Here is a 13,677-nt window from a genome sequence, read left to right on the forward strand (position 1 = left end):
GTATGACATTGTTCTACATTCTGTCCATCAACTGTGTTTTTTGCAATTTTCACCCCGAGTGGGCTGGGTATGCTCAGACGTGAGTCCCAGGCTCTCCACACCACTGGAGTCAAGCTATCCAGGCTGATGAAGGCTGATAGCCAGAAACCGGTCCTTGGATGCTTGATTCCGGTCTGGGAAAGACATGGCTTGGTAGTTCGGACTGGACTGTTCCCATGAGGCACAGGGTCAGAGCTGATTTGCATATAGCCAGTGTCTGACCCAGGGTGGTGTGGAGTGCAAAAAAACGATGGATTTAGGCCCAGATCCTTGTACTGGGGTGAATGTATGACATTGTTCTACATTCTGTCCATCAACTGTGTTTTTTGCAATTTTCACCCCGAGTGGGCTGGGTATGCTCAGACGTGAGTCCCAGGCTCTCCACACCACTGGAGTCAAGCTATCCAGGCTGATGAAGGCTGATAGCCAGAAACCGGTCCTTGGATGCTTGATTCCGGTCTGGGAAAGACATGGCTTGGTAGTTCGGACTGGGCTGTTCCCATGAGGCACAGGGTCAGAGCTGATTTGCAGATAGCCAGTGTCTGACCCAGTGTGGTGTGGAGTGCAAAAAAACGATGGATTTAGGCCCAGATCCTTGTACTGGGGTGAATGTATGACATTGTTCTACATTCTGTCCATCAACTGTGTTTTTTGCAACTTGTTCTATCTGAAGCGCACACAACAGTTCCGGGTGGATGACCAACTTTTTGTTGGCTACGTGGGCGCCAAGAAAGGTCGGGCTGTGCAAAAAACAGACCATCTCTCAGTGGGTTTTTTTGTGCATCAAAGCCTGTTACTCGTTGACTAAGAATGAGCCTCCTGTGGGGCTGCGTGCCCGTTCTACCAGGGCGACGGCAGCCATTACTGCCTTGGGACGCAACGTTCCCTTGCATGACATCTGTCAGGCAGCTACGTGGGCCTCACTGCACACTTTTACCAAGCACTACTGCCTGGACAGCCAAGTCTGGAGAGATGGCTTATTTGGCCGTTCCGTTCTCCGAGAATTTCTGGTGTGATCTTGGTTCACAGACCCTCCGCCGGGGTTGGTATTGCTGGGGTATCCATTACTAACGTGTTTCTTTCAGATGCACAAGTTACTTACCTTCCGCAACGATATATTTGTAAGAAACATTAGTTAGTGATACATTCCTTACCGCCCCACCCTTCCTCCCCATTTACGAACTGATTTCTGGGGTTAAGATCATCCCTCTCAGGCGCTAGTTTTTTGGCACCAGTGGTCAGTTTCTTGCATGGCTCTGTGTTCCTGACGTGGAAAGTTGTGTACAGAACTGACTTCAGCGCACATGGGTGGCGCCTAAGTAGTCTCCGTGACGTCATCTCGGCACCTACGACACCGGCGACTGAAGCGGACCCGCACGGCACCACCTTCAGACGCGCAGAGGTACTGCTGACGAAAACTTTCCGGATCCAGTCTGACTCCTGGGGATATTCTAAAGTAAGGAATCTATCACTAAGCTAATGTTTCTTACAGATAATATTGTTACCGAAGGTAAGTAACTTGTGCTTTTTGCATGCCATAGTGCATAGGTTGCCTTGTCTATCAGAGGAAGCCAGGAATGAGTTATTGCAGGTGGTGCAAGATAGCCTGGAGGCAGTAAGATTCAGTACCAAATGTAGTATGGACACCACAGATTCTGTGGGTAGAGCCATTGCTCAGTCGGTTGCTCGGCGCAGGCAAGCATGGCTGCGTCAGTCTAGATTTTTAGAGCCTTTACCGGAGAGCCTTAAAGATATGGCATTTGATGGTGTCCATTTATTTGGTGAACAGGCTGATTCGGCCTTAAGGCGATAAAGAGCTGGCCGATCTGACAAGTACACTTGAGTTTGGTGTTGATCTAATGTAGAGAGGTATCTACACGATTGAGTTATGTTGTATTTCAACTGGTACATCCAGGGTAGTGTTTTGCTTCATTCAAAGGTTATTGATACCTAATGTTTTTTTAATCTCGGGTTGTTGGGATTGCAGAAGTTATATTCCACTATAAGTGGTTTTCTAGGTTATTCTGCTAACTGCAGAGGTGCTAGACTCTGTTGTTGACAGTTTTCAGCGTTTGATTTATGCTATATTGTTTATCTGAGCCCTGTTATACAAGTCTTACCGTTTGAATTACTCTGGAGAAGAGCTTAGGCTCAAGAGTGATACCCTTATGGTATATACTATAACCTATGTGGGGTATTGTTTGTATGCTGTTGTGAGCATCTTCAAATGGGCATATCTTTATTAATCAATAACTTTTATACGTGGGTTGAAGTGTTTGCAGTAGCTGCCCTTTTACTTTCACAGTGTGAGGTTGTGTGTATTTCTCCCTGTGAAAGCTACATTTGTTGGTAAAGTATAGGTATTTAGTTTTGTGAAATATTACACATTTTTGGTTAGAAATAGTCTTTGTGGTATAATTCTCCTTTTTCATAACTGAAATGTTCCATATGAGTGAAAGAAAGTTCTGCAGAAATTGTTGGGTGATTTTCCACTTTATTTCGACCTCTCATATTTTTCTTTACCTCCTTGCAGAAGAACAGCTCTCTCCCAGACGAAAACAACCTGGCACGGCTACAGGAGGAGCTTATAGCCTGGAAGATGAGAGAGTCAGCAGCCGTGGCCTCCATGAAGGAGCAACAGCAGCAGGTGAAGGAGCTGAATGACAGCTGGCAGGTGAGCAACCGCCTCCCACTAACTGGCAGCCCTGACTCACATACACGTTCTCAGCCCTTGCTCACTTTGCGACTGGATTCAAGCTAGCCTGGCTGATGAGGGGTGCCACCCCGAAACCGGTCCCAGGATGCTTGTTTCCGGTCCAGGGAAGACCTGGCTTTGCCTTTCGGGCTGGACTGTTCCCATGAGGCACAGTGTCAAGACTGATTTGCATATAGCTGGGTCTGAACTGGGGTGGTGAAGTGAGCTAAAGAACGATGATGGATTCAACCCAGAACTGTGACTGAGGGTGAGTGCCTGAAAAATTTCAGCGCTCCGTCTATAATCTCTTTTGGTGTTGCTCTGTTTTTTTCTGCGGCACAAGTGTGTACTCAGGGGTCTGAGATTTTACGGTGGACATTCTCCATCTAACTCTGTGCACCAGCAGCTGCCCTTTTGCAAATATTTGGAAAGAATGGACTCCTTCACCCAATTCCCGATCATTTGTTTTTCAGTATCACCTACCAAGCAGCTTAAAAAAATGTATTGCCCCTACATAAAACTTACAATGGGCTCAGTAGTTTGCTTTATTGTCACTGTTGTTTGCTTGCCTCTTATTCGATGGCTTGACTTCATCTTCTTCTGTTTGTCCCTCCTCTGAAGAATTGCCTCTTTACCTTCCTTTTGATTGATTGACATATGTCCTTGCATTGCTTACATTTAGGGAAATACTATTTTTCTTTCTATTAAGCACTCCATGAAAGTGCATGTGCTTTTTAGGGCTCGCTGAGCCAGCGCATGCGCTGATCTGCGAGAAAATTAGTAAGCAGTGTTTTCAAAGTGCTACCCCATGATTTTGGTGACCTCAAGCTTGCGCGCATGCGAGCGTGCACACGCGCATGCGCCACCTTTCACCGTCCGAGGCGCCATCTGGACCGCGATCAGTTTCACTTTTGCGTTCCATTTCACCCGCGCACGCACACAACTCCCGTTCGCGGCCGCACGGCTGCATTCTTTGACACTGTAGGCACTGTTTGGCGGAAATTAAATAAAGAACTACTTTTTTGTTGTCCTCCCCACTCTCCAGGAGACCACCTCACTTAAACGTCTTTAATTGTTTACTTCCTCTTATGACCCCTTATTCTGAACGTATTTCCGACTCTAGATAAACTCTCGGTTTGAACGTTCAACTGTGTTTGGTTTCTTTGTGCTCATTTGCTGAACACATTTTAAATGATACTCCCCGGCAGCTGATTATTTATGGTTCGAGTCCAGAGCAACAGTAAGCACTGTACAAGACTGCGTTTTTTTTCCAGATGTGTCCCTCGTGTACTGCTGTTCTCTCTCACCTGAATGTGTCTCCTGCCGCTATCAGTATTGTGTTTGCCCACATGTGCTTCTTGTTAAAGCTCCCCTTTCCTCTTTCTCGCCCATGTTCCTTCCTACCCGCCCTCCATATTGCTTCCCCCACCTGTGCCTTTCGTGTTGCTTCTGACCCCCACCATCCATGATGCTTCACCTGTTATGCTTCATTCCCAACCTGCAACCTTCGTGTTGCTTCTCCCCTCTGGTGTCCTCTATGTTACTACTGCCTATAAAAAATGCTTTTTTATTTACCAGTCCAACTCGGATCAGTAAATAAAAAAACGTCATTGCGAGACCTATTGGCTTTGCCAATGCTTGTTTCCTTTCTCATGCTGCTTACCCCAGCTCATGTACCCTCTCTTTAGCTTCCCCTTCAAGTGCCCCTCACCCACTCCTGCGTTTCTCCCTTAACCCTCCAGACCCTTCACATACAATTATATACATTTTTTTCCAACAGCCTGGCAGCTACCATTTGCTGTCTGGCACTGTTTGACGCTGTTGCGAGTCTCTGTTGCTCCCATGTCCACCCTCCTTTGTGTCCACCTTCTTAGATTTGTAAATTTAAAAAAGAAAGTGACACCCGCCTCATTCTATAGCCACACGCATACAATTATTGTTTAACCAGTGGAGGAACTGGTGCAAACAATCAGTATTGTTACGCCAGTTGATAAAAATGTAATCTATGTATCTTCGCCAGAGGGTAATCCCAGAGAAGAAGGGATTGCAAGTGGTGAGAATGGAAGATGTCTCAATGTAGTCCATAAACAAAATGGCCAGATTAGGGGCAAAAATTGCGCCCATAGAGGTACCTTTGATCTGCTGATAGAAGTGATTGTCAAAAGAGAAGAAGTTTCGTGTCAGGCAAAGTTCAAGCAGTTAAAGAATGAATAGTGTGGGGACGGCATGGGGGTGGTTGTGAGTCTAGTATTCTTTGGATAACCAGTAATGCTGCAGTTTGGGGAATGTTAGTATAAAGGGACAAGACGTCCATGGTGCAAAGAGTATCAGTGTCAGGGTTGTAGGGGTGATGTTCGACAAGATTTATCATCCCCATACTGTCTCTTACATAGCAAGCGGTTTGCGGAACAAATTTAATGAAAAAGTCAACGATAGAACCAAGGGGCTCTAAAATAGAGCCACATGCGGACACTATAGGTCGTCCAGGGGGATTAGCCAGGTTTTTATGGACTTTAGGGAGGGTGTATATCACTGGAGTTCTAGGAGCTTTAACATTTAGGAAAATGAATTCCTTTTTGCTGAGAAAACCATCATTTAAAGCATTTGTGGTAATTGTTGTTATCAAGTCCTGAAGTTCTTTTGTGGGATTTGAGGGTAGCCTCTGGTAGTGTTCCGTATTGGAAATTTGGCGTAGGATTTCTTCTTTGTAAGCCTCTCTTTCTTGCAGTACTATACCACCGCCTTTGTCGGCACTTTTGATAATAAGGGAGGTGTTGTTTTTCAGTGAGCCTATTGCCTGCTTCTCTTCAATGGAAAGGTTATTGGGGATAAACCGCCTTGTCTGTGCAAGATTACCTAGGTCTTTGAGTACCATTTTTTCAAAAGTAAGGATCTCTGTGGGGATCATACCAGATGTGGGAGAGAATGTGGAAGGTGGTCGAAAAGGAGTGTTAGAGATGTAATTAGGTGTGGGGTTGAGTTGAAAAAAGGCATGCAAGCGGATTCGTCTAAAAAACCGGAGTAATTCCATTTGTAGTTTCAAACAATTTGGAGGAATTGTAGGAACAAAGGATAACCCTTTCTTGAGAAGTGAGAGTTTGGCGTCTGCCAGTGTGTGTTTGGGTAAGTTAAAGATAGGGATGATTTCGGAAGATGTCATAGTTGTATTGGGTATATTTACCACTGATAGAATTTTTGTCGTGTTTGGCGTTTGCCCGGTTGGTTGTACCAGCGTTGTGTTCTCTTCCCTCGCCCCCGGCGTGGGAAGTCTTGTTGGCCTCTGCCTAAAAAATTCCCACTATTGCTTCCTCCTGTGTTGGAGGTACTTGGACCCTAGCCAGAGTCTGATGCGTCTGAGGAATCAGCAGAGGTACCTGAGAAACCAACCAGGTTCTGGCGCCTGTTAAAGCGTCCCCAAGGTCTGGAGTTCTGAGGGTTAGAGTACGATCTGTTGTTGTAATAATCTTTTTGTAAGTATGGATAAGTGTTCTCTACGTTATAAGCCTTAATGTCTTTCTTAATCTTGTTGGACTTCTTATTTTGTTCTAATCTGTGGAAGTCACCAATGGTTTTTCCACTTGTTCCAATAGTTTTTTGCTTTCTGATGTGCTGTTTGAGTCCTGTAATTGTTTCTCTATATCGAGGATCTCAGTTTCTAGAGATTTCAACGTTTCTGTGGCAATGTCAATACCCAGGACAAGCCAATGACGAGAGCAGGTTGTGCCGATATAGCTAAAGCTTGTTATATATTTGGGGTTATCTGTAAAAATTCCTGTAATGTTCCTAACTTGTAGGCCTACAGGGATAACATCAGCCTTAAGGTAGTCTGTAAGCATGAGAATCATGATTTGTAATCTGACTTGTTTTTTCTTTAATTTTTCTAATTGTTCTGAGAGGGAGGAATTAGTGAGGGCAGGAACATCTGGTGACTCAGAAAGAAGAGAGGGTCCTGAACATATTTTCTTTATGTAGTAATCTGAGTAGAGTGGTGCAGGTGCTGATATGCTGAGGGAATTGATTAGAAAAAAACAGGGGGGGTGAGGGGTTTGGGGAAGAAATGCTAAGAAGGTCAACTCCGTTGGATGGTAATTAGGGTGACACCCTTGCAATCCAGTGATTGCGCTATACTTATTTTAAACAAACAAGGGAACCCGATGAGTAGCCAAGGATCCCGGGTATTAATTATTTTAAAGAACAATGGTCCTTAGGTAGAGAGTATAGGAGACAAATAACATATAGACCTTAATGGGTACTATAAACATTCGGTGTCCAGCCGGACAAAGAATTTTAACGTGCCATATAATAAAAAATTTGCATACATAAGGCACAACATAAAATGAAGCGGGACGCAATCCTGCACCCGTTCTTGGGCAAAGGAGTAGACAAATCATAAAACATAAGTGGTTTCAGGCAGTAATAGAGCTGTGGTAGCTTGAACTAATCATAGAATCAAACAAGCTAACCAACGAAGTGACCACCTTTTTTAAATACAAATCACAAAACAGTGGCACTGTTACATTGGTCGATGACATTTCGATCCCAAGCTCTCAAAATGCAGGGATCATTATAAGGACTAGAAAGAAATTAAATGCCTGGTATTTAACACAATGCCTGTGGGGTAAACAAAGGGGGGGAAAAAACAGGGAAACCTGTCAAGAGTATTTACAGTGTGGAAGAATACTACTTTCAGCAAGTCAGCATAGCCATGCAAAAACTCAATTTGTACATTTAAGAAAACGGCGAGGAATGTCACTCAAAAGCGGAAGAATTGTACATTTACAATAGGAAAGAATTAATATTTTCACCTGGTCAACATAGCCATGCAGAAATTCAATTTTTACATTTTAACATATTTGAAAAAGCGGCGAAGAATGTCATTCAAAAACAGGAGATTCGTGAAAGAAATAACATCGGTAAAGGTGAAGTTCAGAAAGGTGAGGAAAGTCGGTAGCAGTGCATTTAAGCCGATGGAAGTGCCGACAATTGAGTCAGGAGCCTTGATTAGCGAGTCACGTAGTGCAAGAGATGCTCGGACGCATGTACGTGCAAGAGATGCTCGGACGCATGTACGTGCAGGTGCCGCGTGCAAGGCAAACCTTGTTATTTTGAACAGTGGCAAACATCGTAGCGCTTAGAGTGCTAGATGGAGAAACATAATTAAAGTGTAACCAAACCTTGTAGAATCGATATGTTCGTCGGGACAATTTATGGATGGTGGTGGGAACTAGAGAAAAAAATAATGGGAAAGAATTCTGTGAAGTTTGTATGCTCCGTGAGAACATTAGAAAATAAGGTTAAAGGACTTGTCCCGTCAAACGGTTTACCTTGTCTTTAGGATGTGGGATTCCAAGGTCTAGATAGGATGGGCGAGCCAGGATTGGGCTTCTGCCTAATTTACGGTATTTAGGGAGCATATGCCGTGTTCGTCAGCATGCTCCGGGTAGCTGGGGACGAAGAGAGGGAGCATTATGGCAGAACAGCGTGTGGTCAGAGTTAAAAAAGAGTGTGTGCGGTGGAGCACAGGGGTAACACGCTTACCTCCTTGAAGAGTTGCGGTGATACGCCTCTAGTTCTTTGGCACGATAGCAAGAACTGAATAAGTGCCGGGTCCAACCATAGTAATAGGCAAACCACGTCCGCCATCTTGGGTGAGTGTGAAGTGGGCAAGACTACCTATTTGTTAGGAATAGGTGCATCGGGCGGCGATCGCGTGACGTCTGGTGTATGTATAGTTACGCGATTGTGAGACTACATACATTGCCGCATGAGTATTAAAGAATACGAAGGAAAGTAAAATTAAAAGAGTAAAGAATAAAAAAAGGGGTGGACAGTTGAAAATCAGAAACTTAATGTGATCTACCATTCAGGAGGTGAATGATCATTACAGTATGGTCCATAAAGTATTTAAAAGGCATGTTAGCTCATCAATTGATACCATGTGCAATTGGAATATACAGAATTTTGGAAGGTGAAACAATTCGCAATTACTAATTATACAATGGTGTCAGAAATTAAATGAACATTCGTGAATATTGGTGGGAGAATGAAAAGTTCGAGCATTTTTCTTGGGCCAATTTGCAAAGTATGAGCTGTGTATGGATTCTTTAGTCAGAACAGGTGGGAAGTCTTTGTTCGGAAGGATTAAAGTAACATTGTCCAGTCTTCATTCCTGTTCAGCCCGCTCTTGATGGTATCGAAGAGGATTATGGACTTGAGTTCCTCTCTATTTAACAACTGAGCCATGTTTCCGCCTCTTTGCTGGAGTTTCAGTACTTTAAGAATTGTCCAACGGATGTCATCCTCATTGTGATTGGCCAGGGTGAAATGTTCTACCAGGGGTGCATTCAATGTCTTACACCTGATTCTGCTCCGGTGCTGGCAAATCCTTGTTTTTATTTTCTGAGTTGTTTGCCCAATGTATAATTTTAAACATGGGCATTGAATCAAGTAAACCACATTACAAGTATTACAGTTTGAGAAAGAACGGCAATTTACAGTGATATTGTTAAAAATGAAGGATTTGCCTCCCAAAGTGAATTCGCAGACGTTGCAGCCACCACACTTAGAATGACCAATCACTGGAGCCAACCCCCATAAAGAGTCTAGTCTTTATTAGGTTGGAGCCTACTATACAGCACAGCTGTCTGAGTTTGCTAAAGACTTCTTGATAACTTTCAGAAAGTTGACCTAGGAATGCAGTCCTCCAATTGCTTGCATCTGAAAGAAACAGGTTAGTGTTAGATTCCTTACCTTAGAATATCCCCAGGCGTCAGACTGGATTTGGAAAGTTTTACATAGCAGTACCCCTACGCGTCGGTAGGCGTCGTCTGCGGATCCGCGTCTGTCGTCGGCGTCGTTGGCGCCGGGATCAAGTCGTCGGAGTACTTAGACGACGCCCTCGCGCGCTGACGTCAGTTCTTCTTTTTTCTGCGCCAGCAAGCGCCGATCCGGAAAAAGCAGTACTCCTTAGTCACTTTTTGACTAACTTTTTCGATCTTTTTTGATCCTGTTTCGAGTCGTAAAGACTATCGGTGCCGGTAGGGATGCCCGGGTTCAAGCCCTGTGCCGATTGCAGCCGACTGATGTCAGTTACCGGCCCCCACCGCTGGGGCCAGTATTGCCTTGGGGCCGACCATGACGACAAGTCGTGCCCCGACTGACGGGCCTTGAGGTCGAAGGCTAGGCGGGAGCGGTCCCGGAAGCGCCTCGAGCCCGCGCCGTTCAAGGTCCAGGTCGAGGAGGAGGTCGAAGGACCGGTCGCGGAGCCACAGTCATCAAAGCTCGGTGAGTTGACACCATTCGTCGGGCTCCAAGTCCTCAGGTAAGAGGCACAAGATGTCAGAGACGACCTCGCTCTTCCGACTCCCCCCGATGCGGCCGGGGGTTCGGCGACACCGCCCACGCGGCTCTGCCGGAGCCGCAGGTGCCGCTGCCAGCTCCATACGTGCCGGTCCCTGGCCTGAACGCAACGCCGGAGGAGATCGATGCCTTCCTTATGGCCATGAGGTCGCTCTCTCCTCCGTCAGGTCCTGCTGTGGCGCCTTCGGGCCCCGCGGCCCCGACTGGGAGCCCAAGCGGGGTGGGTGCTTCGGCCCCGGCGCCATCGGGTGCTTCAGCCCCGGCGCCGTCGACGACTCCGGTCCAGACGCCGCAGGGCCCCAGCGGATCTGCGTTGCCGCTGGTCGACCTTACGACCCCTCAGCCGGCTCTGACCCCCAGGGTGTCTCCCAGGACGACGTCGTCCCCGGTCCATCTCTCGGTCCGGATCCGGCGTCGGACCGGCGTTGTTCGATGCCGCTCTCGACGCCGAGAGAAGAGCAATTCTTCTATGATCCGGCCCCATCCTTTGAACCTGACTATCAGGAGATGGGAGGCGAGGGGGACTGGGAGGGGTCTGAGGACCCTCTGGCACGAGAGTGCCAGTCGTTTCAGGCCTGGGCAGTGGATCTAGGGGAGGCCAGTGGTTTGGACACTTCGCCCGACACTGACTTTGTCTCCCCTCCTACCGTGGCCACGGAGGAGGGGACTTCTTACAGCGTGGTGCTGACGAGGGTGGCCAAGACCTTGGGTCTTGAGCTCTCCGTCGAGGTCCTTAAACCGCAGGCAAGCTCTTCGGAGCCTGTAGTGCCGTTAAAGGAGGCCCTTACTGACGTTCTGTTGGGCACTTGGTCCAGGCCCTCTACAGGTCCCCCTGTAGATCCGAACGTGGCCAGGCGCCACCGCCCGGCCCCGGGCGACCCAAGCTTTCTGTCCACCCACCCCACCCGCGAGAGCCTGGTTATCCAGGCCTCTAACTCCCAGACCGCATTCCCGACTGCACCACCTGATCGGGAATCCAAACGGTACGAGCAGTTCGGTAAGAAGCTGTTCTCGTCCCGTAGTTTGGGGTTGCGGTCGGTCAACACCGCTTGCCTTTTGGGGCGTTATACCCAATCTCTGTGGGACACGGTCACCGAAGTACTGCCAGCTTGCCCGGAGGAGGCCCGGGTCAAACTTGCTCAAGCTCTTGTGGAAGGGCGGAATGCAGCACGGTATTCTATCCGATGTGGGCTGGATACCAAGGACTCGCTGGGCAGGGCGATTTCCACGACGGTGGCGGTTCGCCGCCACGCATGGCTGAGGTCCGCCAACTTTTCGCCTGATGTCCAGAATTCCCTCATGGACATGCCGTTTGATGCCCGTCTCCTCTTTGGCGACAAGGCAGACAGTGCGCTTGAGCATTTCAAGGACTACAGGGCTACGGCCAAGTCATTGGGGCTGTCGGGCCAGCACCAGCAGACTTCTGCCTTTCGCTCCTTTCGTGGCCAAGGAAGGGGCGCCCCCTCACGTCCTGCCAGCCACGGGCCGCAGACTAACATCCAGCGCGGGGCGGACGTGGTAACCGCCGTGGCGATGCCAGGGGACAGCGGCGAGGCCAGTCCACATCCACCCCCGCAGCATCCGCCTCAAAGCCTTCCTAGTCTGAGCTTTTAGGCCCATTCGACGCCAGTGGGGGGCAGGGTTCGCCATCACCTCCTCCACTGGCGCTCCATCACATCAGATAGGTGAGTGCTGCAAATCGTCGTAAGGGGCTACTCCCTCCCCTTCGAGGCGACCCCTCCAGCCATGCCACCGCAGTACCACCACGTGTCGGGGATCACTTGCAACTTCTGCAAGAGAAAGTTACGGCCCTCTTGGCGAAGGGGGCCATTGAGCGCGTTCCTGGGCCAGAAGTAGGGTGTGGTTGTTACTCCCACTACTTTCTGGTTCCCAAGAAGGGCAAAGGGGGCCTACGCCCTATCTTGGACCTGCGGAACGTCAACGGCTTCCTCCTGAAGGAGAAGTTCAAGATGCTGACTTTGGCTCAGGTCTTAGCCGCCCTAGACCCAGAAGACTGGATGGTAGCGTTGGACTTGCAGGACACATATTTTCAGATCCCCATCCTGCTGGCCCACCGGCGTTACCTGCGGTTCACGTTAGGCCGTGAGCACTTTCAGTTTACAGTGCTCCCCTTCGGCCTTACCAGCGCCCCTCGGGTGTTCACGAAAGTGATGGTGGTGGTCGCAGCCCATCTGCGCAGATTAGGGGTGTCAGTATTCCCCTATCTCGACGACTGGTTGTTGAAGGCGGGCTCGCCCCAGACAGTCGTCAGCCACCTCCAGACTACGGCCGACCTCTTGCACCTGCTGGGGTTCTCCATCAATGTGCCGAAGTGACACCTGTGTCCCTCTCAGAAGCTCCTCGTCATCGGAGCGGTTCTGGACTCGGCGCATTTTCGGGTTTATCCTCGCAAACAGCGGGTTCGGGATATTCAGGCTCTGATTCCGATCTTTCGGCCTTCATCCCGAGTCTCGGTCAGGTTGACGCTGTGGCTTCTGGGGCTGATGGCCTCCTGCATCCTTCTGGTGCATCACGCCAGGTGGCGGATGCGGTCTCAGCAGCGGGACCTGAAGTTTCAGTGGGCCCAGCATCAGGGCAACCTGTCCGACCACGTCCTGATCTCGGAGGGCACTGCGAGACAGTTGCAGTGGTGGCTCACGGACCGCGATTGGGTCAACGGTAGATCCCTCTCCCTACCCCAACCGGAGCACGTAGTAGTGACGGATGCGTCCCTCCTGGGCTGGGGGGGCCACGTGGGAGAGGCGGAGATCAGAGGCCTCTGGTCCCTGGCGGAGTCCCGGCTCCATATCAACCTTCTGGAGCTGCGGGCGATCTGACTTGCACTGAAGGCATTCCTTCCCTCTGTCCGGGGAAGTGTAGTGCAGGTGTTCATGGACAACACCACCGCCATGTGGTACTGCAACAAACAGGGCATGTGGGGTCCTGGACCCTTTGTCAGGAGGCTCTGCGCCTCTGGCAATGGCTGGAACACCAGGGTGTCACCCTGGTGGTTCAACACCTGGCAGGTTCCCTGAATGCCAGGGCGGACGAACTCAGCTGCCGGTGCATGAAGGATCACGAATGGCGTCTGAACTCGGACATGGCGCAAGGTCTCTTTCAGCGATGGGGAGAGCCTTGGTTAGATCTATTCGCCACCGAAGAGAACGTGCAATGTCATCAGTTCTGCGCGTTGGAATTTCCAAGGCGGCACTTGCTCGGAGACGCTTTTCGTCGCGAGTGGAGCTGCGGTCTATTGTACACCTTTCCGCCTATACCACTTCTGCCCAGAGTGCTGAAGAGGATCAGGCGCGACCGGGCCCAAGTCATCCTTGTGGCTCCTGGCTGGGCACGAAGATACTGGTATCCCGAGCTACTCAGTATGTCAGTTGATCCCCCGATTCGTCTGCCTCTTCAGGAGGACCTTCTGTCACAGCAGCAGGGGACGGTCCTCCACCCGAACCTGTCCAGTCTCAACCTCCATGCGAGAGATTGAGCGGCGACAGTTGAGGCCATTTGACTTGCCTCCTGAGGTCTGTGATGTGATTCTGTCAGCCAGGCATACAAAATCGGTATACGCCTGCAGG

The 13,677-nt window shown here is 49.1% G+C and overlaps 1 protein-coding gene across 2 annotated transcripts in view; it reads left to right on the top strand.

The window, feature by feature from the left end:
• Positions 1 to 13,677, top strand: part of EVI5L (ecotropic viral integration site 5 like) — a 1,151,000-nt gene that overhangs the window by 1,000,773 nt on the left and 136,550 nt on the right. For both annotated transcript variants that reach the window (XM_078681273.1, XM_078681266.1), the window contains one exon: positions 2,573 to 2,713. In XM_078681273.1, the coding sequence (XP_078537399.1) occupies positions 2,573 to 2,713 (141 nt within the window). The remainder of the gene's footprint in view (positions 1 to 2,572; positions 2,714 to 13,677) is intronic.

This window comes from Lissotriton helveticus, chromosome 1_1 (genome assembly GCF_964261635.1).
Source record: "Lissotriton helveticus chromosome 1_1, aLisHel1.1, whole genome shotgun sequence".
Lineage (NCBI taxonomy): Eukaryota > Metazoa > Chordata > Amphibia > Caudata > Salamandridae > Lissotriton > Lissotriton helveticus.